General features: G+C 52.5%; 7 protein-coding genes across 7 annotated transcripts; 2 read left to right on the top strand and 5 right to left on the bottom strand.

The window, feature by feature from the left end:
* Positions 1 to 135: 135 nt before the first annotated feature.
* NEUTE1DRAFT_119199 (ARP2/3 complex 34 kDa subunit) lies at positions 136 to 1,640 on the bottom strand (the record flags this gene model as incomplete). Its single annotated transcript, XM_009858764.1, has 4 exons — positions 136 to 397; positions 454 to 554; positions 606 to 1,270; positions 1,365 to 1,640. 4 exons carry the CDS (start codon positions 1,427 to 1,429, stop codon positions 269 to 271), a joined length of 960 nt encoding a protein of 319 aa, XP_009857066.1.
* Positions 1,641 to 1,991: 351 nt separating this feature from the next.
* On the top strand, positions 1,992 to 5,283 carry NEUTE1DRAFT_133847 (uncharacterized protein; the record flags this gene model as incomplete). The annotated part of the gene is made up of 2 exons (XM_009858765.1): positions 1,992 to 2,074; positions 2,144 to 5,283. The coding sequence occupies 2 exons, from the start codon at positions 2,058 to 2,060 to the stop codon at positions 5,019 to 5,021; spliced, it is 2,895 nt and encodes a 964-aa protein (XP_009857067.1).
* A 376-nt stretch (positions 5,284 to 5,659) lies between these two features.
* Positions 5,660 to 6,190, bottom strand: NEUTE1DRAFT_53137 (uncharacterized protein; the record flags this gene model as incomplete). The annotated part of the gene is made up of 1 exon (XM_009858458.1): positions 5,660 to 6,190. One exon carries the CDS (start codon positions 6,188 to 6,190, stop codon positions 5,660 to 5,662), a length of 531 nt encoding a protein of 176 aa, XP_009856760.1.
* A 712-nt stretch (positions 6,191 to 6,902) lies between these two features.
* Positions 6,903 to 9,327, bottom strand: NEUTE1DRAFT_150769 (uncharacterized protein; the record flags this gene model as incomplete). Its single annotated transcript, XM_009858766.1, has 1 exon — positions 6,903 to 9,327. The coding sequence occupies one exon, from the start codon at positions 9,325 to 9,327 to the stop codon at positions 7,147 to 7,149; it is 2,181 nt and encodes a 726-aa protein (XP_009857068.1).
* Positions 9,328 to 10,925: 1,598 nt separating this feature from the next.
* On the top strand, positions 10,926 to 13,170 carry NEUTE1DRAFT_74085 (uncharacterized protein; the record flags this gene model as incomplete). Its single annotated transcript, XM_009858767.2, has 6 exons — positions 10,926 to 11,713; positions 11,892 to 12,139; positions 12,194 to 12,252; positions 12,469 to 12,533; positions 13,009 to 13,044; positions 13,119 to 13,170. 6 exons carry the CDS (start codon positions 10,926 to 10,928, stop codon positions 13,168 to 13,170), a joined length of 1,248 nt encoding a protein of 415 aa, XP_009857069.1.
* A 7,206-nt stretch (positions 13,171 to 20,376) lies between these two features.
* On the bottom strand, positions 20,377 to 21,676 carry NEUTE1DRAFT_119202 (uncharacterized protein; the record flags this gene model as incomplete). The annotated part of the gene is made up of 2 exons (XM_009858768.1): positions 20,377 to 21,299; positions 21,352 to 21,676. The coding sequence occupies 2 exons, from the start codon at positions 21,512 to 21,514 to the stop codon at positions 20,719 to 20,721; spliced, it is 744 nt and encodes a 247-aa protein (XP_009857070.1).
* Positions 21,642 to 24,670, bottom strand: NEUTE1DRAFT_119203 (uncharacterized protein; the record flags this gene model as incomplete). Its single annotated transcript, XM_009858769.1, has 3 exons — positions 21,642 to 22,778; positions 22,843 to 23,758; positions 24,397 to 24,670. 2 exons carry the CDS (start codon positions 23,643 to 23,645, stop codon positions 21,692 to 21,694), a joined length of 1,890 nt encoding a protein of 629 aa, XP_009857071.1.
* Positions 24,671 to 27,576: the final 2,906 nt, after the last annotated feature.

Below are 27,576 nucleotides of genomic sequence, written 5' to 3' on the forward strand. Positions count from 1 at the left end.
GTAGGAAATTTCTAGCTGAAACTAGTTAGCCAGAAGCAATCTTCACATACCTTGGGCTAGAATGAACTCCGGTGTGCCGGGTATATCGCAAAGCCGCAAGATCAACGTTCACTGTGTAAACCGAGTGGAATGATTAGGGTAGTGATTAATATTGTCTGTCTTGGGTTGCTGTAAGTGGTCATCTTCGGCCGCCTTTGCCGGTAGACTAACATGACGGGTTTCAAGTAAAGGCATAGTAACGTGATACACAAACCGCTGCACGAACTCCTTAAGCGCCAGCCTTGAATGTCCTTCCGCTTGCTGTCTTCTTCTCCTTTTCTTCGGTATCGGGCCTGGCTCTCCGGAGAACCTGGAGGAAGTCGGCGGTGCGTTTGCGCATACGCGAGTGAATATACGCCTGGGATGGAATGTCAGATGGAGATCTCTGCGTAGCATGTTTCCCAATGCACCTACCTTGGAGGCCTTGATGTGATAGTGGAAGTAGTCGCGGAAGGTCTGGATATGGGAGATAACATCGGGCATCCGCTGAGGAGTGAGGTGGCGAGGGAACAGGACTGCTACTGTTAGTTAAGCCCAGATACAGCTTGTTTCACGGTGTGGCATACCAAAAGTGACATAACCAATCTCGCCTGTACCAGTATTCTTCACCCCCGGAACATTCTGAAGCTCGAGAGGAGGATCGTTGCGGAACAGGACCTGGGGGGCGTTCTGGATGGCTCTGCGCCTGGCATCGACGAATTCCTGGATGAAGACCTTGCCAAATACTCTGTCCGTTTCTTCCCTAAAAATGGTACTGAATATGACGGTCACACGGTCGTGGCTGGCCTTGACGTAGATAGCCTCCTCTTCTCGGTAGTGAATAGCCTTGACCTCTCCACCCTCACGGACACCCTGTGGCGCCTCCTCGGATGTAAACTTGGACGCTTCCTCCTTTAGGGCGTAGTGTTCCTGGTAGGCCTGCTCGAAGGGCGCGGCCATGGCATTGCGCTTCAACAAGGCAATCTTCATGACAAGGGCATCGCGGGCCTCCTGTTCGGCGGGGAGGTTCTCGAGGTCGACCTGGATGGAAAAGTCATAGCCGGCCTCGGGAGGGACAACGAGATCGCCATATTCGCGGTTGAGGACCTGCTCAGCGCCGTAGCGAACGAGATCCTGGAAGCATCGAATTTGGAGAGAGACGAGGATCTTGGTCTTGGATTCGGGGGTGGAGATGTGGAAGACGACGCCGTCAAAGTCGGAGACAGTCTGGTCGATGTTGACGGGGGAAGCTCTGGAATGCGCGGTGACGGCGGCGGCAGCGTCAGTGCAAGTTCAGGGGCGGACAGGCGCACTGCGCGTTCGGGCTGGAGACGTGGTAAACATACCCAGGAGCGAAACGCTCGGTGAGCACCGCCTGGATCAGGACGTTCTGGTAGTCGAGCAGCAGCATGTTGACGGTAATTCCTCGTATATATCCGGCGCCGTCGAGTTGTTGGAGCCGGGTCGGGTCAGTTGCGTAGGTAGTGTGTTCAAGTGTCGGGGGTGGGGCCGTGATAGGTGTAGGTAGCTATTAGAGGTAGAGCGGTCACCTACCTCAGCACGGGCGGGCAGTGTTACAGAGCAAGCAGCACCTCAGCGGAACCTCAGCAGCTGGTGGAATGGGCCAACAAGGTCAGGTCCAGGGCATGGAAGGCTGGCTGACGTTGCTGGCTCCAGGCTTCAGCACTTTGGCTCCACTCTGGCGCCGGAAGACACGCCGCCAAGCCTGGAAACTGCCCCGCAGAACCCGTCCAGGCCGTGATACGATGCGGCGGCGGGACCGGGTCACTTTCAGACAGGGGCCGGGCCAGCCACAGCGGACAGTGGCCGACTGGGCAGGCAGTGGCTGGTGGAAATGGACGGCAAAAGTTCTTATCTTATCACTTGCCGGACTGGCAACGCCAAAAAAAAGTTCAGGGACGGCAACCCACTGCGCAGCGGCGACACGATTGTGCTAGTGGACATTGAGTCGCGAGAGACCTTGCGCATGTTATTTTGGATTGGCATCTTGTACTAGTGGCTGTCCAATTATCGCAAATATGGTCAAATCATACCTGTAAGCCTTGCGATTCTGTCCTACTTTCCTCTCGCCTGATGGCATCTCTAATACACATGGGAACAACAGCAAGTTCGAGCCCTCCAAGTCCTTCGGTGTCGTCGCAACCAGCTCCTCGAATCTCGTCTGGACCTCCTCCAAAGACAAGTCTGGCACCGGTGCGGGCCAGGCCATCGTCGCCGCCAACAATGAGGTTCTAACTTGGGATATCAAGAAGGGCGAGCTTCTCAACCGCTGGAAGGACGAGAACTGCAAGGCCCAGGTCACCGCCATCGCTCAGAGCAAGACCGATCCCGACGTATTCGCGGTCGGCTACGAAGACGGCAGCATCAAGCTGTGGGATAGCAAGATCTCCACCACCATTGTCAGCTTCAATGGACACAAGTCGGCAATCACGATACTGGCCTTCGACAAGTCGGGAGTGCGCCTGGCCAGTGGCGCAAAGGATACCGATGTAATTGTTTGGGATTTGGTTGCCGAAGTCGGCCAGTACAAGCTACGAGGACACAAGGATCAGATCACAGGACTGCGATTCATCGAGCCCGAGCCGCAAATACCCGAGGGCGGCGACGATGAAGAGCAGGCTATGGTGCTGGACAACGAAGCGACAGAAGGTTTCCTCTTGACGACCGGCAAGGATGCGCTCATCAAGCTTTGGGATCTTTCATCACGGCATTGTATCGAGACCCATGTGGCACAGAACAGCGGCGAGTGCTGGGCGCTTGGTGTTTCTCCCGACCTTAGTGGATGCGTCACAGCTGGCAACGACGGCGAGATGAGGGTATGGGCTTTGGATGTAACAGGACTCGCTTCGTCAGCACGCAAGGTCGATCTCTCGCAAGCAATCAACTTCCTCCACGATCGCGGCACACTACACCGTTCGAGCAAGGAAAGGGCCGTCGAGGTCATCTTCCACCCCCGTCGCGACTATTTTGCAGTACATGGCGTCGAGAAGTCTGTCGAGATTTGGAGGATACGAAACGAAGCCGAAATCAAGAAGAGCTTGGCGAGGAAGCGGAGAAGAAGAAGAGAGCTGGCTGCGAAGAAGGGCAAGAAGGAAGCAGAGGCGGAAGAGGAAGACGACAAGGCCGATGATATTTCAAAAGCAGACATCTCCGACGTCTTCGTACAGCATGTTATCGTGCGGACAACAGGCAAGGTTCGGTCGGTCGCTTGGGCCCTCAGTCAAGGAACCAAGGATCTCCAGCTCCTTGTTGGAGGCACAAACAACCTGCTCGAGACATATACCATTGTTGGAAAGGATAAGCTCAAGTCCAAGGGTGATGCGCCAGACTACAACAAAGCGCTTGCGGTGGAGCTTCCCGGACACCGAACAGACATTCGTGCCCTCTCCATCAGCTCAGACGACAAGATGTTGGCTTCGGCAGCAAACGGCTCCCTCAAGATCTGGAACATCAAGACCAACACATGCATCCGGACATTCGAGTGTGGCTACGCTCTCTGCTGTTCCTTCTTGCCTGGCGACAAGGTGGTCGTGGTCGGAACCAAGGAGGGCGAGCTTCAACTTTACGATGTTGCTTCGGCATCTCTGTTAGAGAGCGTTAACGCCCACGAAGGCCACGCCATCTGGTCACTACAGGTTCACCCAGACGGCAAGTCCGTTGTTTCTGGCGGTGCTGACAAGACAGCCAAGTTCTGGGACTTCAAGATCGTTCAGGAACAGGTTCTTGGCACGTCAAGGACAACCCCCAAGCTCAAGCTTGTCCAGTCCAAGATTCTCAAGGTATCAGACGATATCCTGAGTCTCAGGTTCTCCCCCGACGCGAAGTTGCTTGCTGTTGCTCTTCTCGACAGCACTGTTAAGGTCTTCTTCGTCGACTCATTAAAGCTTTACCTCAACCTTTACGGTCACAAGCTGCCTGTTCTCAGCATGGACATCTCCTACGACAACAAGCTTATTGTCACAAGTTCCGCCGACAAGAACATCAGAATCTGGGGTCTCGATTTCGGTGACTGCCACAAGGCTCTCTTCGGTCACCAGGACTCCATCCTCCAAGTTGCTTTTGTTCCTCACAACTCGGACGGCAACGGCCACCATTTCTTCAGTGCCAGCAAGGACCGCACCATCAAGTACTGGGATGCCGACAAGTTCGAGCAGATCCAGAGGATCGACGGCCACCACGGCGAGATCTGGGCCATTGCCGTTGCTCACAGCGGCCAGTTCCTCATCAGCGCCAGTCATGACAAGAGTATCCGCGTATGGGAGGAGACGGACGAGCAGATCTTCCTCGAGGAAGAGCGCGAGAAGGAGATTGAAGAGCTGTACGAGAGCACGCTCACCACCTCGCTTGAGCAAGACCCCGACGCCGAGGACGAGAACCGCGAAGTCGGCGCTGCGTCCAAGCAGACGGTTGAGACGCTCATGGCGGGTGAGCGCATCGCCGAGGCGCTCGAACTCGGCATGGCCGACCTAAACGCTATCAAGGAGTGGGAGGAGGCCAAGCAGCAGAACCCCAACGTGGCGCCGCCGCAGCGCAACGTGCTTTTCATGGCGCTCGGCAACATCAGCGCCGAGCAGCATGTCATGAACGTGCTGCAGAAGATCAAGGCGTCGGCGCTGCACGATGCTCTGCTCGTTTTGCCATTCGCCACCGTCCCCATGCTCTTCACCTTCCTCAACATCTTTGCCATGCGCTCCATGAACATCCCGCTTACTTGTAGGATTCTGTTCTTCATGCTCAAGACCCACCACAAGCAGATCGTGGCGAGCAAGACGATGCGCGCCATGTTGGATGGCATTCGCACCAACTTGCGTGGTGCCCTCAAGCGCCAGAAGGATGAGATGGGATACAATGTTGCAGCGCTCAAGGTCGTAGGCATGCAGTTGCAGCATAAGAGCGTGAAGGATTATGTTGATGAGAAGTGGGAAGAAGAGAACGAGGAGAACAAGGCGGTCAAAAAGCGTGCTTTCGTGCAGGTTTCCTGAGCGTCGGATGGTTGGGGTTGGCGAAGGAAACAAAGGCCGGCATGATACATGGGAGTGACCGACAGGTGGATGAAGGGTAGTGTAGGTGAAAGGAGTAGAAGGGATCTGGAAGAGGACAAATCTGTTCAGCACATAACACAACATACATATGGTGTCTGACGTAGAGGAGAAAGGGGTGAACGGTGTTGATACCGTTTCTCTTTCGTATGGTAAAATAGGGCAACGTTTCTTTTTTTTGGGAGTTGGGGTCTAGTTAAAACGGCATTGCATAGTATTCGTTACCCTTATCTCCAAATTGCTCTGTCTTGATTCTCCCCCATCAAATTCTCCATCTTAACTTCCGGAAGGGAAACGCGTGATGTCTTGATCAATTCGTCTTCGTGGTGCCGCAACCTATCGTTCACCGTCCACTACCATTCTCTTTTTCCATCCTTCGTTGTCTCGTATTTCCCCTTTTCCCTCATGTCCCCCCTTTTCCCCAATTTCCCCTCACACCTGTCTCACCTTCACTCCCTCTCATCTTCCCATCCCGATCCCCAAACCTCTAGTACCTTACCCTCGTTCAGCCGCCTCTCACTCTCTCGGCCTCAAGTCCCCTCCCTCCCTTCCCCCCATAATCACACTTGTCGAGTTGCCTCTCACATAACACAACACCGAACCTCAACCCCCGGATCCCCTCCACTCGGTCCTGCACCAAGCTTAATCCCCTTCTTAATCTTGGTAACCATCCTGACCTGATTCCGATCGTAAACCCCCCTCAAGTCACACTCCGGACACGGTTCGCCGCGGGCGATGTAAGCGGGTGGAGCGGGCTTGGCTACTAGGTGTTGGTGGTGGGGGCAGTTATGTTGGATTTGGTGGTAGGGAGGGCCGGGAAGGTGGACTTGGCAGGTGTTATGACCTTGGATTTGGAGTTGGCCTTGAATGGGAGTGGTAAAGGTAGCGGTGTGGCTGGGGGTGTGATTTGGATGGGGATGTTGCTGGTAGGGGCAGAGGGGTTGGTGGCAGAGGCCGTCGGGAGAATGGTGGTTGTAGTGGTAGTTGTGTGTGTTGTTGTTGTAGGAAAAAGAGGGACAGGTGTTGAAGCCCGCACCTGGGAGACAAGGAGTGGTGATGCGCATCCAGCGGTGTTTGCAATGCGTGTCTTTGTAGAGGGTTGTTTGGCACATTGTGGTTGTTTCCCCGTCGGTGGGGTGCTGGTGGTGTCAAGGTTGTTATGTTCAGTTCCTAATTTGTTTCCGCCTCCTCAAAGGGTACGACACAACGCCTTGGTACCATTAAGATATGAAGGTGAGAGATGGTTGACTGCTTGGGAGGCGGTCGTGGCGGCTTTTTAGCGATTTCTTTTTCCTGCTTTGCTTCTTGAGGAAGGCGCGATGGGCACTGGCTCCGGCGGTCCGAGGTTGAGGACTTGACTATAATAGATACCGGGAGATATTAAGGGTAGCGAGAAAGCGCTGGGGATGGCTTCGAGTAGCTTATTTGAGCATTAAATGGGAAATTATCTTCTTGTCAAGGAGGAGCGAGCGCGAGTGACTGTGGTTTGTGTGGGTGAACTACCTATGCCGATGATCAGATGAAAGGGGCAGTCACTCACACGTTTTCTGAGGCCTCGACTCGTGGATCATAGATATCGCGAGGGTAGCGATGAGTTTAATTATGCCGTCCAATATCACAGGATACAAACGCAACAGCTAGTGTCTGGGACCGAGGGTTGGAATCGAACCCCAAACAACCCAACTTGATCCATGTTGAGACCTTGGATAATCAGACGCTTGCAGACCCTCCGGCTGAGTGTGGGGTTATGTGTCTACCAGTTCTGCACCCAGTCTTGTTAATATCCCTATCAGGGTCCGAGACGACGAAGGGAGGGGTCGATGGAAACGACCAGATTTAGGTATTCTTGTTCTGGTGGATGTTAACTATCTCATCATCTTGACAATCCAAAAATAAGGTCCTCTTGATTCCTTTTCTGTACCTCTACATGGTTTTTAATCAACCCATAGCTTCGTCATGCCGTGAAATATATGCTACTTTTTCCGACTTTCTTCACCCATTTTGTAACCTTTATCCAACGGATCAATACCATGCTGTCGTTCCGTCTTGGCCCAAGCAACTCTCCCCATCATGACTCTTCTGAAGCAGAGGAGGTATGTGTCGGCACAGGGGATGTGCTCTGGGACCGACCTCTTTTTGTAGATTCCACATCTGCACTTTTGTCCTGCCGTAGCTTTTCATGAGTTTCACTTAAGACGTTGTTACCGTCCTCCTTGTCACTTTCCTCGCTGGCGGAGATGTCTGCAGATGAATGGTGTTCCTGCTCCTCCTCATGCTCCTCCATCTCCTGAGCCATCTCTTGATCCATATCCTGGTCCTGATCCTGATCCTTTTCCCGCTCCTCCTGGTCCTGGTCCATCTCCTGGTCTTGTTCCTGGCCCTGATCCTGAACTTGGCCCATCTCCTGATCCGGCTCTTCCAATGCTGCTCCAGCCTCCGGGAATGATACCAACACGGCAGGCCGCTTGTCAACCGACTGTTCCTGGCTCTGGCTGTCCTGCACCGTATTCCTGGCCTCTTGCTCGGCCAATAGCTGACCGGCTGGTGATGCTTCATCTGGTTCAGATTGCGGTTCTTGTGCATCCGATGGCTGTTCTGCAGGCTGTTGTCTCGGAGGAGTGACCGGGAGATTCGGGGCTACACCGGAAGCCGCCGCTTGAGGCGATTGGGTGCTGCCACTGACGCTTACAGGACCAGGGCCAGGCTGAGGGGGAGCTGGTCCGGGCGGCCTAAACTCTCTCGACCCTGGAAATGGTGGCACTGGCACCATTCCCGGTGCTGGACCAGGAACTTGCCCCGGTCCGCCCTGTGCAAACGGGGAAGGTTGAGGTGGAAGGTTGGGAGGAAGCGCAGCAGGCTGAGCGTACGGAGGCGCCTGGGGGGTTGCATAATAGGGCGTGAATTGAGGAAATTGAACTATCATTGGCATCTGGAACTGCGGACCATATGTGTATGGGGCCGGGTAGGATCCGGGGTATGGCTGTGGCGGAGGTCCTCCTTGGTATGGTGCACCTTGATGAGGTGGGTATACTGGGCCTCCTGGGCCAGGTTGGGGATATGGCGGGTAGCCGGGGTGGCCCTGAGGAGGACCTGGCGTATGGGGAGCTTGGTGCGGAGGACCATAGTGAGGAGGAGGAGGAGGAGGCTGACCATAGCCATGCTGAGGATTGAAAGCGGGCGGTCCCGGCTGATAAGGGTATCCTGGCGGCGGTTGATGATGAGCCACTTGGGGAGGGTACGTGTGCTGTAACTGATGATACTGCGGTGGGATTTGGTCAGGTTTGGGCTGATAGGGGTTGAAAAATGGAGGCTGAGGCTGTGACGGCTGAGGCGGTTGAGAGTATGACGGCTCTCCGGGAGGACGAGGAACATAGGGATGATGATTCACCGTCCATTGGGCGGGCGGTCTCTCGAGTTGCTGACCAGGTTGCACAACGACAGGACCGTTGGTATTTTGTGTGTGTGGCCCAGCCGGCGGCACCTGGGCAACGGGCGGTCTTGGAGCAGCCTGCGAGTTCACATTCGTTCCTAGAGCTGCAGTGTGCGTGGAAGAAGCGGACGAAATTGAGATGGCACGAGCAGGAGTGTTCCTGGCGACTGCGCCACGGTTCCCTTCTCCAGCCATGGTAGCGCGTTGCTGAGATCCTCTCGCACTTCCGCCACTCGAAGGCGCAGTTGGCTGCTGTTGTGGTTGCTGTTGAGGTTGTGGCTGTTCAGATCCTTCTCGAGATGCCGGTTGAGGTGCTTGCGGATTAACTATGAACTCAACTCGGGTTCCCGGCCTTGGCTGATCGGAACCCGGGTGATCACCTGGCTTCGATTTGGGCAGCTCAATGCCTGTGCCCTCTAGGATTTTCTCGCGGGAATCCCACCAGCCTTGGATGGTTGGGATGGGAATCTTCCACCACTCGGAGGCCTCAACGTAGGTAGGAGCACGATACCAGACCAGCTGTCCGTTGGCGTCGCGGGTTGCAGTTTGGGGGACGGGTTCCTGTTCGTGTGGCGGCTGGCCGATTCGACGACGAGGAGCCTTGCGTGGACGATAATCGGCAATCCGATGGTTCAACAGGAATTGTATAACCTCGATTTTGCGTTCCCTGGAATAAGAGCGTTCGACCCTTCTCACAGGCTTTGGGGCCGTCCAAGGACGTTCTGATATTGGTTTTGGAGCTGGGCCACGCTTCTTAGCCGGGATTCCTTTGGCGGTCAGGCGCACAACTGGGGGCGGCGGAGGTTTCCTGGGTGCCATGACCAATGCTTATATGAGCACTGCTCGAGATTGACGCAGTCTTGAAGGTGACGAGACCGGTCATAGAGTGTGGAGAGAGCAGACCTGGTGCAGCACACCGACGTGTTGGCACATGGTGGCCCGATCACGTCTGCTGCAATATCGTCGGAGGTCCGGTGGTGGTTTGGCTGCGTTGCTTGCTCAAATGTCCGGTGTTCGGATACTGGTCGCGCGCAGTCTACTCCAAAAAGAGCTAGACAGGAAAAGTGGCATCCAATAGACGGTTGAGCTAAGTGGACACCAACTACGAATTTGGGTTTGTTTTCGTGTTTTGTTGGAGGAGCCTCAGCTCGAGCTGGGGGGGTACGTATACCTCAGATTCTTTCAATTCAGAATTAACGGATTGGGGAAGATATGGGTGAGAACAGTGAGAATTCCAGTTAGGTCGAAACGTTGGGTCAAAGGCGTTTTCATAATGTGAATATGCTCTTTCCAAATTTAAAACCACCGTATTGGATCTTGTTGATGCCTTTCGGATCCGTACCTAGCCATTCATTCAATGGTTTAGGCCAAGTCGGAAGATATCTCGTCTAGCGTGCCAGGAGTACTGAGCTAACAAGGAAACCAGCATCAGATTGTACTTTGAAGGTACCTAGGTTAGCAAGCAGCTCGAGGCTTGTACGTACAGGTAGCTCTGCTCGAGGCACTGAGGATAAATCGATGTGTCCATGGGGAAACGCGCGTGCAGACAGTTACAATGTGCAAGTCGTGATTGCCCTGGCTGAGCAGCCACTTGCATGGAGCACTGCGATTGCAACCGACTCATCAACTCATCGACATTCCGCGGCAAAACTCGAAAAAGCTGCATCGCGCCCACCACTAGAGAGAGGTACAGGTAGAGAGGTACCTCTTTTCATGAAACGCAGCTGAAGTCGCGGGAAGGCACCTGTCTCGGTCCCTCGGAAGACCTGCTCCAAAAGGTTCCCCAGAGCCTCCAACTAACCCCAAATATAGCGGCCAAGCCCCGCTATCTGTCCCACTCATGAAAGACCCTTACCCCCTTCCTTCGAGCGGTGCCTGGCTGGGGTGGGGAGGGTACCAAAGAAGCTGGAGACCTGGATGCCTGCCCTAGCGTATGCCTTGCTGCTGCTGTCTGCGCCAGCCTAGAACAATTTGGACATTGGGGACCTCGTCCAATCTCCGTGTGTCGCGAACCGAACCCAGATCCCTCCCCGTCCAAGAACGATGCCTCCAACTCGCCGACAAGCTGAAAGATTACGTCCTTTCCGATGGCGCCGGGCGAAGAACCCAGATTTACACACGCATCTTCTCCTCCAAGTTCCTAATCCGTGAATCTATAGTCAACCACACCTCCGCCATCCCGACCGACGGCGCCTTTGTCGACCATTGACTTTTTGGATACAACAACACTCGCTTTCTTCGTCGTCTTTGCTTCCGACCAACTTGAACGCCGCGCGGCGCGTATATCAACAGTTCTGACAACAATCCTAGCTACAACTACGCTTTGTAACTTATATCCCATCTCTCGACCGACTATACATCTATACCCGACACCATATTCTGCAATCGTAATCGCTACTGTGTTTACACTTCAAATCATGGGCCTTTTCGCAAAAAAGAAGCATGGCCACGAAAAGGGTGACTCCGAGACGCATTCGCCATCTCCCAATACGCAGCTCGGTGCCCCCGAAATCACGTTCGTCCGTACCGATACGTTTACCGAGGAGAGGATCTTTCCTCCTGCGAGCCCTGTAACCGAGAATGATGCCGACCACGATTCATACCTGTCCGCCGAGACGGCGTCAGGAACACCAGCAAGGGGTCGCCTTAGTCTGGACGTCTTCCGCAGCAATCGCAGTCGTAGCCAATCTATGAGCAGCAATCCCAAGAGCCCCGGAGCCAAGCGCGCCTCGCGGTTCCATTTACATCGTAGCCCAGTGAGCTCCGACAATGTGCCTCAGGACCTGCCGGACGTGCCTGCTATCGTGGTTCCCGAAGGCGATGAAGATAAGGAGGGCAAAGAAGCCCAATGGGAGAAGCGCGCAACCATGTTGGCACGCAAGAACTCCGAGGTTCGCAGTCGTCCAGGAGCCCGTCCGGCCAGTCCTACCCGCAGCGTTAGTAACGACTTTGCCCGTATGCGCCTTGGAAGTGGCCCTACCGAAGCGGAGGAATGGCCGTTGAAAAGCGAACCTGGGGCTGTTGCGCCTGCTCCGTCTGCAACCAAAGCTGTTTCGTCCAAGGCTATTGATGAAGATATCCAGCAGGCCATCAAGTGGCATGAAGAAGGAAACTTGGAGGAGTCCACTGCTCTATTTGGAAAACTGGCGGACCCAGAAGGGTCAAATAATCCCCTAAGCCAAGTTCTGTACGGCCTTGCTTTGCGGTACGTGCCTCTTCACCTTTTCCGCTCCCGTATTCCATTGGTCTCTTGTGCTCGTTCGTAGGGCAGTGATTCGGATGTATTCACCGGGATGTTCTGTTGCGTCTGCTGCGGTCTTGGCTCCGTGATACTTGATAACTCCATACGAGTGTATCTGTTCGTTGCTAACGCGAGGGTGCAGGCACGGATGGGGATGCACCCCTGACGCAGCCAAAGCCGTGACATACCTCTCAGCAGCAGCCTCGAACGCCGCCGAAATCGAACAACTCGCTCTCCAGGCTGGGCTTAAGAAGGGCGGCGCTGCCAAAGGCGAGCTCGTCCTGGCCATATTCGAACTGGCAAATTGTTTCCGTCATGGCTGGGGTATTCCTAAAGACCCGATAGCCGCCAAACAATACTACGAGACAGCAGCAAATTTGGGAGATTCTGGTATGTCCCCGAGTACCAAGTTTCTATGTGTGGGCTAACAGTTATGTCGAAAAGACGCCATGAACGAGGTAGCATGGTGCTACCTTGAAGGTTTCGGCACAAAAAAGGACAAAGTTAGTATTACATCCACCAACACACTACCATCTACCAATGACGCGGTTTTTTTTATCTTTACGTCGAGCAGCCTCGTGGGCTCTTGCTTTCTTGCGCAACTCTTGCGCATCAATGAGGCTTGGTCAGCAGCGCAAATCGGAGGGGAGATTCACCTCAGTTGACACGTTTCAAAGAGGTATACATACATAAGGCTGACCAAAAACACTCGCCATTAGTACACCGCTGCAAAATATTACCGCCTGGCGGAGAAGAACGGAAACAAGATCATGGGCAATACCTGGTAAGCGCTTTCATTTTCCTTGCCCAGCATCAACCACCCACACTCACAACACACCGACGCAACCCATTGACGACGGTTGCCGAGTATCGGGACATTCCGAAACCGTAAATTGGGTTTCTCAGAAATGGCTTGCGGATGCATTGTGACAGAGTGCTAGTCGTCCATTGGTACATCAACGACCAAGCATCCTTGCTCGCCCTGCCTCTCACGTGTTGTGGTGCTGTGCATGGCCTTGGATATTCTTCTCTCAGCCACTTCCCGAGGAAGTATCAGGTTGAAAAAGGGGGTCTGATGCCAGGACGGTTACGTTAAGTCTAAAATTGGACCTTCAACGTTGATCAGCCGCCGAGCACATCACTCCGTTTTTCCTTTTCCGTTCACGCAGATTCACCCCTTCCTAGACTCTAATACTGGATATCCACCCTCCTCCGTTTCATACCTCGTCCAAATTGACTAACATGTCGTCGTACACTAGGATCTGGAAGGAAAAGTATGACCCGGGAAAAAAGAAGTAAAAGAAGGGGGGTCCAATTTTTTATTGGGGTTTTCTTCTTTATTTCTTATATTCAAAAGAGCAGCGAAAAGCGGAATGAAGAACAGGGTTACCGAGCGCGAAGAGCCCAAAAACCTGTTCTAGACACTTGCTCTCTGTGAAATCTATGGTCTCAACGGCCGGATCTGAAACAGCCAGCCAGCCAGCCAGTCAGTCAGTCAGTCAGTCAGTCAAAGAGCGGTAGGCTGGCAGGGTAAGTTTTTTTTTTCCTTTTTTTTTTTTTTTTTTTTTTTTGCCCAAACATTTACCGCAGGAGAAAATGACATTCCATAACATATATCAAATACAAGGGATATCAATGACAACGCGTTCACGGCCATGACCCGAAGGTCTAGAACATTTGCATGGATTCTATGTCAAAGCCAACCAGCAACTTGGCAACAGAAACCGCAGTTCAACCACATGGTCTCGTATGGTTTGCGGTGTCAGATACTGCAAAAGGGTGCAGGCTCGGGAAGGATCAGAGCAGGAGCAGCAGGATCGCCTGGAACCCTGAGCTCGTGCTCGATCTGCTTTTGCAGGCATGCCGTCGGTCGTCGTGCCGCCTATTTCCTTAACTTCGGTCTAGTCCTCGGATATCTACCAGCCAGGAGCCCATGCTTGTGTCGGAGAATACCTGCTGGAGTATGGGATACTGGGTAAGGTATAATCGGTACGTGAATGGCAGTCAAGGTTTTGTTTCATGTTCACGTATGGTTTCCAAATAGGGATGTATTCAAGTATACCTATCTTTCTGCGCGTGTAAGAGAAAGTTTTTACCGGCTTCTCTAATGACGAACGACACTTGGACACTTTTCACTTTTTACCAGCCTCCAGCCCTCTCCTTTTCAGAAGAAAAGAAAATACATTGCTTAGTCCGGCCTGCCATCCTTTGGGACGTTTGGCGGATGGCGATACCATGATATGCCATGCTGGGTCCGTGGGGCCTAACAAAGATCAATATCAATAATCTAGGTACCTATTATCATTCCCGCTACTCAACACAGGAGGCTCGTTTACTACACGTCCGACGTTGGTTTTCCCTCACTCCCGGTCCGGGTCTAGTCCGTGTCAAGTATCCGGAGAAGTGAAGTCGTATCCTTATTGACTGGACTGATGAGACGGCAGTGAACGGTAGATCAACGACGATGAGAGAAGAAGAAATTGCTTATGTCCATGTAATCAACTGTAAACTATCATTGTCAACACAACCACGTTTGGAAGCCTATTCGTAATGACGCCGATTGATGTAGAGGGGACGCCGGATAAGAGTCATCGAGCAGATAGAGGTTGTAGTACGATAGCGAGGATTATGCGATAACCAACCTGGAGGTCGGCATGCACAGAGTTCAAGGTGAGGTGGCTTTGCGCATCGTCCATATCGCAGGCGATTTCGATTGATACTCCTGATTCGATGTCGTGGTGTCATCGTTGATGATCATTTTGTTGGTGTCATTGCTGTTTTTGGTACGGTCGGCTTTTGATAGCCTTGTCGTTGCCATTTCACCGTTGTCATTGCCATTGCCCGCCCGAGCCGCCGTTAGTCGTCGTCGTTGTTTATCTCCGGATACCACCGTTGAAACCATGACCATATCAATGATTCTATCACTTCTCATATCTTTTCTTTTCTTTTCTGATTCTTCTTTCCTCGGACATCTGATTCCCCATTCATCATGGTCCATATGATCCATGATGATGATCCATCCCCAGCCTCCTCAATTTTTTTTTTTCTCAAAAGCGATTTTGTACATCACGTAGCATCCGCATCTTGAAACTCTGAAACATCACCCATTCCACACTGCCACTGACTGCGCTCCATTATTCCTCGCCCAACAACCACTCAGGCCGCGACAAAATCTGAAACGTCGTTTCAGATTAGTTTTTTTTTTTTTCTCTCTTTCTTTTTTGCAGCTGCATTTGCATAAGTGCATGCATATGCCAGCCCCTTAGATCGCTACGCTTCATACACTGTGTACGACGCAGCCGGCTACATACCTACTAGGTAGTGTACGCTAAAACATCCCACATTCCGACTCAACCTTTCAGCCCACTCTAGTGTAATCACCCACCCAATTACCCACCACCCAACGGGCAGCGTATGCAAGTTGCAAGAACTTGTGAACTTTTCAAGGTCCGCTAACGACTGCAAGGAAATCTCTTTCTGTCTTTGGTTCCGTGCTTTGCTGTCCTGATTGAACCGGTAAGAGCCAGTGAAGATTCAGAGAACGTCCAAGACTTGATGTTGCTTTGCATATGTAAGATTCTGGTTTGCTTTTTTTTTTTTTTTTCTCTCTCCCCCAGGGTACAGAGGCTGAAGAGGTTCGCTGTGAGAGTTCGGTGGTCGATCACTTCCGATGCGATATGCGACTGCCTTACCCGTCATTCTGGGTCGCGTCGGTCGGTCTCCCGATTCCCCCCGCCATGTGGTGAGAGCGGTGGTGTGGTCCGAGGTGCCCGGTGCGATGCCCGGTGCCGGCCCGACGTTTCATGTTTGGTACTTACAATGGTGACTGGTGATATGGTTCGGTCAGTGATCGAATCGGTTCCGGTTCAGAGTGTCGACACCTATGTACTCATATGATCGGCTTCGATCGGACGACAAAACGGCTGGGTCGTTGATGATTACTTGTTTGTCTGTTATTGCTGACTCTGTTGGGGGCATGGCCGGTCGAGGTCACCGCGCCCGCACCGCACACATCCATCGATATCCATACACGATTCCGGTGCGGTAGGTACATACGGCGGACCCGACCCGTGATGCAAATAAAGGTGGATGTTCGGGTTCCGCTGGAGTCGGGGGGTACTAATGTGAACGGAGGAGAACGCGGACGGAAAGGTGTAGTGGAGACAAGATGTACTGCATAGTAGACAAGAAAACGGAGGAGGGGTCTATTTTTTCCCCCGTAAGACGTAAACTACGTGCAGGTGGGGCAGAGGGGCCGCGGCAGGATTCTAACGCTAGCATATCTGGTTGATTATTTCCGCGAATAAATCCAGAATGTTGTCTGCAGAAGCATTGATTCTGTCATTGCGTGGGGATTGATTGCAGTGTGCAGTGGACGAAAAGTAACGGAGCGTTTGCGTGTGAGTGAGAGAAAGAGGGCTCTGGGTCGGGATGCCTTCGCTCGAGTTGGTCGCTTGATCGACAAAAGCTTTGACCAACCGAGCTTTCGTTGTGTGCACCCCAGTCCTCCCCCATGTTGTTTACTTGCCCCTTTTTCTGACCCTTTTGTCTATCATCGCCCATGGTCCCTGGGCGCTAGAGTACGCAATCTCAGAGACGACGACGACATACTCTTTAGCTTACGCCTTGACATCTTCTGACCGAACACTCTCAAATGCGCTCCCGTTCAAGTAGTAAATGCGGTCATCTCGCCCACTCTGTTTGACACACTCATCTATGTTATGATCACGCATTCACTCAGCTGCGGTCGCTTAAAATGGCCCATTGTTGTGCTTGAGGCGTCGGTAATACGATCTGGGTATTGGTCTCAGACCGAGCTCGTGGTGCAAAGAGCCCGGTCTTCCGTGAAAGAATTGTCTAACCATCATCATTTACCACCATACCTTTAGGTTTCACTCGTTCATCGGGCGCCAGTGGCGCCTCTCAGCATGCACTACCTCAGGGCAACACCCTGCGAGAGCAAGATTGGAGAACATCCGATGGAATATCCCACTTCCTTCCCTTCCTTCCTTCGATGGCGTTTGCGTTCATGCAAAAATCCATTTCCTGCTCGGTACCACCTGCTCTTCTTGTCAGACAAGCTTCTCAAACTCAAAAAAGGATCTACCTTGATAGATAACGGGAGTGAAGCCTCAGCGGCTCCGCCAGGTTCTGCGGTATGCAGTACGCCGGCTCGTAGTCGTATGTCTCCGTGCTTCGGTGACACCGAAACACACCGTACGATCACTGCCGTGCCCTTGCTGTGAATAGCAAAGCGCTAGGCTTGGTCGTCCTGGAGGAAGAAGGGAAGGTACTCTGTTCTCCTTTGTTCTGACGGGCGTAGTACCCCAACACTTAAAGATGTTAACGATGGCATCTTAGGGCTCACAGTCACAGCAAGTAGAGCCTGAGCTAATCTTGCCGCTGCGGGAGGCAGTGCGGCGGCAAAGCCGGCAGTCTATATCCATCACTATAGCCAGTGGTATGCAAATGACTGACTGCCTTCAGCCAGTTGGGTGTAGCCGTGGTTTTGCAACTCCCCTTACTCGCGGTGAGAGCGAATTTCTAACAGTTCGTTAATATTTGTACGTGTGGATGAACGATGTAATGGGCAAAGGCACAATGGTGGGTGTGATATGGACACCTACCCTCAGGCCCCTATTGAGCAGGCATACTCAGCCGGATACGAGGCAGATAGATGTACGACAACAACCTCCCCATGGACCAAGGGCCACAAGACTGGACGGTCCCTGTATGACATGACGTTAGACAATGCTTCGGACACAAGGCGTGCGTGCCGTCATAACAATAAGGCCCTGGAAACCGGAACGATGTAGAACCTGTGATGATGGATGACATGGATCGTTCCTTGCGTGCCTTTAGCGAGAGGGCATTGCTTGCAAAGGAATACGGGCTTCTGAGGCTGAACAAATGGTTCGACGACACCGAGTGATACTTTTTGGTCAGTTGTCACTCCATGTGATTGGAAAGAAGCTCGATATTAAACGGGCAAATATTGAGAGACAATGCTTCTCCTTCAAGCTCTCCCGCGCGTGTGTCTGTGTGCTTAACCGATGGTCGAATACTGATACCGGAGCTTCCCTGTGTCCGATATTCCTTTATTTTTCCGAGCCTTTTTTTTTCCTTCTCCAAAGTTAGGTCAGGTAGATAGGTATACCGTGACGGAAACCCGCAGACCTGGCACACTGTAACACAACAGCACGTATGTTTGAGATTGAGGGAACACAACGTCTACAATGTTTGGTAGATCATCGTAGTCATTAGACATGCAGCGCTTGTAGCATTGTCTCAGACAACTTGTTCCCCCATTCCTTCCATGAATCTTCCTTGCGTCCTTGCCTCGGTTGAGTTTGGTCAGCACTCCTCCAGCTTCGGGCTCCAGCGCGAGATGATGTCGGATCGGAGGTCCCTTGTTGGTTCCTCGGGCTGGGATGATTACTGCAATTCGCTTACCAAGATGGTGGAAGACGTCCGGGAATTTAGTTGCTGATGAATGGAACATGGGGACCGCGTCGCCGACCTCATCTAACGAGACAAACGGCAAGGTCAAAGGGGGGGTTGGATATACCTGACCTGACCTGACCTGACCTAGCCCGACCGTGTTGACGACCGAAAACCGAGGCTCGCGCCGTGACAACGGGACATTGGGACAATGCCTATAATAACAACTTAATGAGGTTGGGAAGAACGGGAAACATTCCCAACCAATCAAATCCTATTGCTGCCCAATCGCCTCACTTGCCTAGTGGTTTCGATCAGTAGAGGTACTTTCTACCCTCTTCCTTCCTTCCTTCCCTCTTCCTTCCTTCCTTCCTTCCTTTCTTCCTGCCTCAGTCATAGATATCTGTCTGCGTCTGTGTGTGCGAGTGGCTCAGTTCCTTCGTCTGTTCCGTCCCTTTGTGGTCCAGTCTTACAAAAGGAACCGGGAGGAAGGAACGAATCAACCCACAAGACTGAGGCACCTCCAACGAATGACTCCAGTCTCCCAAAGACGGGATGGTCACGCCACCCCTCCTCAAGCGGTCCTCAGCCCTCTTATTGAGGAATACAGGCCCATAGATTCCTGGCTTATTGTCAGAACCCAAGGCAGACACAGAACCATTGTGATTCGGACAGTTACAACTCGCGATCGCGATCTCTTCCACCTTATCTTTGGGTCGGTGTGAATTGGCAGACCCCCGACCTATCCAATCCCCTCTTCGATACCCAAGAAAATGTACCGTACACTTACACTTACCAATGAGTGATGCATTGCCCCTTGCGCGTTCCTTGCGTTCCTTGCGTGCACTACTTTAGAGCATAATGGCACAAAAAGGCACGACGAACACAAGGCTGCACACGAGTCAAGGTCATTTGAATCACCCTATCGAATCGCCGTTGGGAAACTTTCACTCTGTTTCAACAACCGAGCGGATCAACCCCGGATTTTCCGCTCGCATTGCAGTAGCTTTTGCGAAGAAGTTGATGATATCTACTTAGTTAGGTAGCCCGGTAAAAATCACGGAAGAAAAAAAGTACAGTATACAACAACGGCGGCAGCTCGGCTGGCATGTTTTGGTGCAACAGTGGTTTTGTTTCCTTCTTTTCTTTCATCATCGTATGTAACTGGTTGTCGAACCAACGTTGAAGTATGGATCCTTGCATTGGCGTTGCATGCTGCTTTCTGGCATCCGCTCCGCATTTGCCTGCATTGTGTGAGGTGTGGGTGCAAGTGTGAGTGTCGAACCTGCGCAAATGCGTGGGAACACTTCTCCTTCCTTAAGAATGACGGCACTAGGGAGTGCGAGTTAATTAATTGCATGGCATGGGAGCGTGGGATTGACATCTGAATGGATGAATTGGACTCGGTTGTTGCTGGTAAAGAGGATCGTGAATGGGTGAGATGGGATGAGATGGTGGGATGGCGTCAGACATTATTGGTTAGGTTTGGGAGAGAAGAAGGTACTTTACTCACAATAAGAATATCGAGACTACCAACGAGCCAATGCCTGCCGTCTTGGCTGTGCTGTCTTAACCTCTAGGTAAGGGAGTAAAAGAGATGATAGAGCGGAAGAATAGAGCTCGTGGACAAACAAGTTTTAGGTTTCCAGAGTCAACATGTGATGTGTGATCAAAGAATGTGTAGTACTGTGTATAATATCGAGGACTATAACCAATGGTACATTTGAATGGGGGTATGGTAATGGCATGGCGTGACACCATTCACACACCCTCTCAACAACTAACCGAGCAACCGATCAACTATGCTAACTGGACATGAACACCGAGCCGGGTCAAACCTCTCATTTTTTCAGCTAAGAGACTTCGACTTGGGGTAAAGTAGATACCGAGTAGGCATCTGTTATGTTTTGGAGGTTCGGACAGTGATAAAAGCCTGTTCTGGTGTTTGGCGCCTTTTTTGTTCTTTCTAATACAACAGTCACGGATGTCAAAGAGATGGCCGACCGACCGACGCTTCAGAATGCCTGGCCTGTCTCGTGTCTCCTGCACCAGTGTTCTATCAACCCATGACGACTGACGTAGCACCTTGTGCCGCAAAAAGAGAAAGTTGCGTAAGGGGGATACAATCGGCGACTTGGATCTGTTCGTATAGCGAACGGCACTTGAGATTCATTGAGAGCAAAGGGTTTGGGCTTCAGACGCATTGAATGTTTCGCTATGTGAACTTCGCTAACTAGCTACAGGATTGAGTGTAGGAAACAGGTGTTTGTTCGTTCCAATGAATGTCGGGTATGGATCTTTTGTTGTTTTCCCTCCTCCCTCTGGCAGTGGCCGAAAGGCCTCTTTGAAAACCCACAGCTAGTGAGCCTCCGCGTCAATGTATGTTGTGTCTTCAAGTTTGCATGTTGTAACCCGTGAAGCGGTTTTTGTGCCGCCGCCGTAAGTGGCCCTCGTCGACATGACGGTCGCAGTTTCATGAGCAATCCGCATTCAATCCGAGAATCTTCTTCATGTCCCTTCATCCCTCTTCATTCATCCAAGGCTCTGCCAGAGTTCATGATGGACAGAAGACCAAAGTTTCGTTCATAAAGAGTGTCGTAGATCGTAGAATAATACATAGGAAAAGAGATTGTGTCGTAAGACATGCAAGTCGCAACCGGTAAACCATCCTCGTCTGGTTTCCCGACAAGTCGATGACCCGTATATGTGTTGCTGTGATATCCCAAAACCGCCATGAGAACCCCCTGAAATTTTTCGTGAGAAGAAAAGAGATGTATGTCCGAGAGACCGGGCCCAAATCCGCCAAAAGTCTCGCCCCACGTAAAAAAAGCTCTTTGTACAAGTGTAAGAACATTAGAAAGCGAGTATTCCATCGCCCCCCTCCAATTCAAGTGTGTCCAAAAGAAATCAAGCCCGGGGATCGCCCCTTTTCCGCCATGTCCCGCCATGTCCCGCCAAGCCAGCCTTTCGGCAAGGGTTACGCAGTAGACACCAGAAGATCGCTTGCGCCAATATCCAAAACAACACATTAATCGTGAGATAAGGGTGAAAAATCGCCAAAACATCAAAGCCAGAAGCCAAAAAAGCAAGAAAAAAAAGCAATGCTCGCCTGCTAAAATCGACAATGATCCAAAGAGTAAAGTAGAATAGGAATGATGAACACAAAATAAGAAAAGAGTTTGAGCGTCCCGGGACCAGTGCGGGATCGCGAGAAGTCAAAACAGCTTTGGGTGCGTGAGCAGCAAAGGTCTGAGTGTGTCGCGAGAGCGGAGAAAGTGTATCAAAAGTGAAAAGCCGAAAGGATGGGAAGCCGGAAAAACCCATATAGACCGGTGAAAATAGGAAAACCCAAGGAACGCAATCTTAATCGGGTGCTTCATGACTGTCGTGCTGTCGTTCCGAATGCCGTGTAATTGGTACTCGTCAAAGTGTCGTCAAAGTTTTTTTTTTTCGTCTCGTCTCGTCTCATTTTATATCTCATCATCATAAAACCGCACCACTTTATGCATCTGCATCATTGGTCGCAGCAACTTGTTGGCTTTCAGCAACCATCTTCGCAAAGTCACGCACAACGTCACGGGGGATCTTGTCCCATAGGAGTGACCGAGTGTAGACCTCGGCGGCAGAGTCCTTGTTGGCGGCAGCACGCATGCTGGCAAGCGCTTCGGCAAGATTGCGTCTGCCCTTGCTCGTGGACCTTTCGGCGGGAGCATTTTGCAGGAAATCTTGCGAGCTGATGCCGTTGTATTGCGCAGCCGTCAACCCGAAAAGCTGCTCGTTGGTCTGTTGCTCCGTCGGCTGAGTCAAGGCGTCAGCCATCTCACCGAGCATCGAAGGTGCCACACCATTCATGCCAGAGGCGGCGACTGGCAACGATGACCCGGTGCTTTGGGCCCAGCTAGAACCTGATGGCCGAGGAGCCATGGCCTCGAGACCGGAAGCGGCCTGAGGCAAGCCAGCGTCCTTGAGAACATTGTCGAGGAGGGTAGCGGATGCCACACGGATGTCCTCAGACACCCGCGGAATGCTAGGCGGCGATCGGTTGGAAAGAACGAAAGCGCCGACAAGGAACAGCATGAAAAGGAGTCCGCCCTGCGAAGGAGACTTTTCGCTCTCGGCAGAAAGGGAAATCTCGGACTTCTTGCTGGGAGCGATTTGCATTTCTTGCTTGACCTCGGATGGCTGCTGCTCCATGGTGAACTCGCCAAACATGGGCATGTTGTCCCAAGAGCCATCCATGGCCATGCCTTCCATCTCACTATAGGCACCGGGGAAGCCGGACACGTTCGGGCCGGCCGGCGGTGTCGACATTGCGGCGCTTTCGAGGGCTTGCACGTGGTTGGTCAGAACGTTGACCTTCTTGCGCAACTCGCCCGTCTCAATGGTGTGCTCGCGGATGATCTCCTCTTTCTCGTTCTTGAGCTCGCTGATGTACGCCTCGTAGCTCTGCTTCTCGCGGAGAAGCTGGTCCATGTCTCTTTGCAGGGCATTCATCTGCTCCTCCATGTTGGTAATAACCTCAGTGAAGTGCTTCTTCTCATCCTCGAGACGCTCCGTGTGCTGCTTCTTGCGTTGCCTCGAGTCAAGACTGTTCGGTGGGTCAGTATGGGATGGTCCAATCCGCAAGTACTTGGTGAAAAGGGGAAACATACGCGGCCTGCCTGTTGCGCAACAGACGCTTTTGCTGCTTGAGCTCCTTGATCTCTTGCTCGTCGGTGGACTGGGCAATCAGCTGATCGATGTTGCTGAGGTTGCGTTCAGCAGGGATGTCGAAGCGCGCATTCTTCTTGCGGATGCCATCACCCCGGCGCAGCTCGTTGTGAGAGCGGATCAGCGGGGTAGTCGGCCTGTTGCGCTTGGCCATCGCCTGGTTCTTGAGCTCTTGGTTAATCCAATGCTCTTTGGGAGGCGACGCGGGAACGGCCGGGATGCCATGGTGGCCAAGCTGCTGGAACATGACGGCTTGGTTGTTGGGATTGCTGAAGGGCGTCTGAGCCTGAACGGTAGCGGGTCTGAACAGGGGAACAATCGATGACTCGTACTCGGCCTGCGGCAGTCCATCGAAGCTCTGAAGAGGGGTAGCGGCGCCCGAGCTCATCATGCCCCAGTGGTTCTGGTACGTTGACTGCTGGTTCTGGTCCATCTGCATGAAGGGGTTGTTGTTGTGCTGACCGAAAAAGGGGTTGTTGGACGGGACGCTCTGCATCTCGACAGGAGGCCAGGAATCATCCGACTTGGGCGAGAACAAGGCAGTTGCCGAGACAGCAAACGAATCCCTCCTGCTGTCGGTCAAGGGCGGCGACATCTCCAAAGCCGAGTTGAGGGTGCTCTGGTTGAGGATGTCATCGTCTAGGATCTCATCATCGTCGAAGAATTTCTGACCATGGCAGGAAGTATCGACGTTCAACGGCGGTGTCCTGTAGTAGGAGGGCTGCTGGAAGGTTGCTGAGCCCATGGTGGGCTATTTGGATGTGCTCGTGGTAGGGATGAACGAGGTGGTTCTTTCCTTTGCAAAACACGCAGCGAATCTTTACTCTTCCTACGCTATTGTTTTTGTGTGCGAACTTTCTGATATATGGCCGAGTCAGTGCCTGTGGCTGGGACGGCGAAGCGGTGAGGGCAGAAGCATGGAAAGCGCCCGCTTTGTGTGTCTGGGTGGCCAAGGTCTGCAGTGGGAAGCCGGGAAGCAGGGCAAGGTGTACGGGAAGACCCAGGTTCGGATCCGTCTCTGTCAAACACCTGAAGGGCTGTCTGTGCGTGGGGGTGGGTTGTGGTTGGCTTCAGAGGCAGTTGGTATATTGCCTTGTAAGTTTGAAGGGGGAAGATAAAAAGATGAAAGAGCAATGAAGAACGAAGGGAGGGGAGCAGACGAGGAGATGATATGATGTTGAAGGATAAGATGGAAGGTGAGATGCGCAAGGTAGGTAGTCGATAGGAAGTCTACCTTTAGGTAGGTAGGCTTGGTAGTGGGGAAGAGAAAGCCGGGGTGGGAAGGCAAAGTGGAAGCCGGAGTCGGGATACACCACTAGACTACAGTACCCAGGCCTCAGGGTAGCACAGCCAGGGAGTAGCGAAAGAGGGAAAGTGTGAAGAGCCAAAAAGACACACGGGAGGAAAGGGCGAGGGTACCGTCGCAGATTGCAAATGAAGAAAGTGAGGGGGTGTGCAAAAAGGAACGTGAGGAATTGGAATGGCACTTCACTCACACTTTTTGTTCCCTGTGTAAGTTGCACTGCGCTGCCGTCCGTGGAAAGAGGGGTTATCAGGCTGGTCGGTGGTTGTTGTTGAGGTTGATTGTTTGTTGTTGACGGGATGTGGTTGTTGTGGTCGTTAGGGTAAAGACGAGAGTGGCGCGTTCTTCGGGAGTCACAGACCACCACGAGAAGCGATAAAACAAAAACGAAAGAAGTGAAAGTAAATAGACAAAAAGTCAGGGTCAAGGCAGGCGCAATGCTGCTTTGGGCAAATAACGATCTTTACAGAGTCAATCAATGACTTTGGGATTGAGACGGTGGGCAGAGGGGGTGGTGCCCTTTACTTATTCTATGTTTGATGTTAAGACTGTGGTCAGTGTGGTCTGGTCGGCCATGGTCAGGCCGGCCGCTGCGACGTGACGGATCTGCCCAATTGAATGAACATGGCAGGGTCTTGGATCGCAAAAGTCTCGTGGTACATCAGGGTGGATGTGTGGTGGAATTGTGGATGGATCTTGGGACTGCGGAGGATGGCGCTGGTTTGCTTCTCTGTTGCTCCATGGGGGTAAACTAAAAAGAGGACATCTTCGCCGAGCAGCGATGAGGGGGTGCGACAACTGGGAAGAGGGGCCGGTTGACGGGACCGGGGTCTTTGAAAGTACTTTGTAGAACACGACGTAGCCTGGAGACGTTGGACGAGCAAGACATCCAGAACACTCACGCTCAAGCAGCAAGGGACTTGGCCGCACCTCCACCCAAAGCCCGCAGCAGGATCGAGTCGGGTGTCTGTGTCTTTCCGTTACTCTCCGTTTTGCCAAGCCCTCTTGAGCAAAGAACTGAACGGATGCTGTGCGGATGCTGTGCGGATGTGGTGGAGAGATTCTGATACGGGAGCTAGGAACTTTTGCGCGATCTGGATTAAGAGGCGGATATGGAGCTCCTCGCTGAAAGCTATTCCCAATCGGGACAGTCCATCCCCCAAACCGTAAAGCCTGCCTCGCTAGGGGGGTCGGATTTGGGCATAGCGTACAGGGCTTGGGAGCGTAAGGGCAGAAGGGTAACTGTATCACCCATCACTCAGCAAATCGAATCAGGCTCGTCATCGAAAGGTCTTGGGACGACTCTGAGCAGCTCAACTAGCCCAACGGCTGGAACGAGAAGGATCGGGAGACGGTCAGGGGGTGTAGAATCGGCAAGAAACCGAGATGGCTCGTCTGTGAGGAAGTCAGCCACTGCAAAAACGAGTGATACGGGTGCTTCCCGGACGGAGAACGGCCCCATCAAAACCGGGAACACAAGTGGATGAGAAGGCTCCCTCAAGAATGGGTTGGGCAGAAATGGCCGGGTGGGCATCGATACCCAAAACGCGGCTCAAAGACACCAGTGACCTGCCAGTCCCCATGCCACCCCCAACTTTTGCCGTACACCATCAACAACAGCACCAAATTCTAGGGCTGGGAATATTCGAAAGGGCCTAAGTGCCGGCCGGCAGAGACCTGTCAGAAGGCTGTCAAGAGTGCTTTTCAGCTCAAGTCCTCATCGTCACTTGAATGACCGCACCGCCCAAAGCAGCCACTTCTCAGTTGTGCATCTCAGCCTCCAAGCCTCTTTGTGATGTCTTCTCCAACTCAAGGTAAGCGTGTGGGGTGGCGAGCATGGGAACCGAGGGAGTCTGGAGACTGCAAGGGAAGTGCCTAGCTTGGTACGAGGTATGATACCTCGCGGAGCTGAGAAAAGTCGCTTTTCCTTTTGCTCATCGAAACCGAGCTGTCCAAGGCTGAATGCCTATCCAGACCGGGCCCGGCAGAAAGGAAGATATCTGTTTCTTTGACTCCCTCCTTGGGTTGGTCAAGACAAGATCTTGAACCCCTAGACTAGTTGTTGAGAAGGAGCCGCAATCGCGGTGTTATATCAACATGCCCGGACTGTGTGGTAAACCCGGCAAAACGCCTCTGTATAAACAAACGCATGTGGGCATTCGACCAGCCGTCTGTACAAACATGTGCCATGATGCTCCTTGCTTCAAGACGATTCCAAGTTCTGCCCCTGGCATATATGCAAGAAATACGGCGTAGCAACCAACTTGGCAGCCCGGCCATCCACCTGGTGCGAAAAGGCCCGGGTCCGTTTTGATGCGAACGGGTTCTCGTCATCCAAAGTTATCGCTGTCATGCCCGGCAGCACCAGGACCGGCAGCAACAACGGGTGGTGGGCATGGCATCCGCTACTGTCGCAGTATCACGGCAGTGTTTGTTGCGTTCGTCGGTCGAGTCTGCGAATCCCCATCAACAGAGCCCAGGGGGACGACACTGATAGGCCAGCGAATCCGGGTACTGAGACCTTCAGAACGGAGACAGATGCACGAGGTCCTGCGGGAGGGTCGTGATCACCTCACTTGCCCATTCGGACCAGTGGTATGATTTTGCTGAAACATGGGGAATGAGAAGGCTGGTTTTAGGTTGGGAGATGGTATCAGAAGGATATTGTTCAAGGCCGCATAGGTATCGTCCAGGCTGGGAAGTAAACTTTTTCGAATGCCGTGAAGTTGTCAATGTGTCCTGGCAAGGAATACCGCCTCATATTCAGATGAAAAGAGATCATACTGTTTGCGTGCTTGTTGGGCTTGGTGGTCTATCGGAGGACGCAAAGCCGTAGTGCGAGCAGCAACAACACCGCGACAATCATCAGTGCCTACAGTGCAGCAGCATCCGGCCTCGAGATACTTATTCGATTGATCGGAGTGGATTAATCGGGACTGGACGATGTCGGTTTGTCAACTGCTGGGTTTCGGACATATCAAGAGACTCGGATAGTGTTGAGTTTCCATCGCCATTCTTGAGACGATTGTCATTCCTCGGTTGAACTGACCAAGTGCGCTTGCAAGGGTCGTCGTTGATGCCGGGCTCTACGTACAGTTGGCCGATACGGTACGTTGAAATATCCCCAAGCTCCGCATTTGTCCCGCGCCAGTCGGGTGTCAGTCGAAATGCCGGACCAAGAGCAGTTTTTCGTTATATAAGTCACATGACTCGGTACGTACTCCAGCTTCCCTTTCATTTCCACTGCTGGGCGCGGCAGGCAGCGAAACTCCTTCACGTTTCCTCCTCGTCCGCTGCAATTTCCCCATCACAACAACAACAATAACAACAACAACAACGGCAACGACATTACGACCGCGACAATGGCCACTTA

This window comes from Neurospora tetrasperma, assembly GCF_000213175.1.
Source record: "Neurospora tetrasperma FGSC 2508 unplaced genomic scaffold NEUTE1scaffold_81, whole genome shotgun sequence".
NCBI lineage: Eukaryota > Fungi > Ascomycota > Sordariomycetes > Sordariales > Sordariaceae > Neurospora > Neurospora tetrasperma.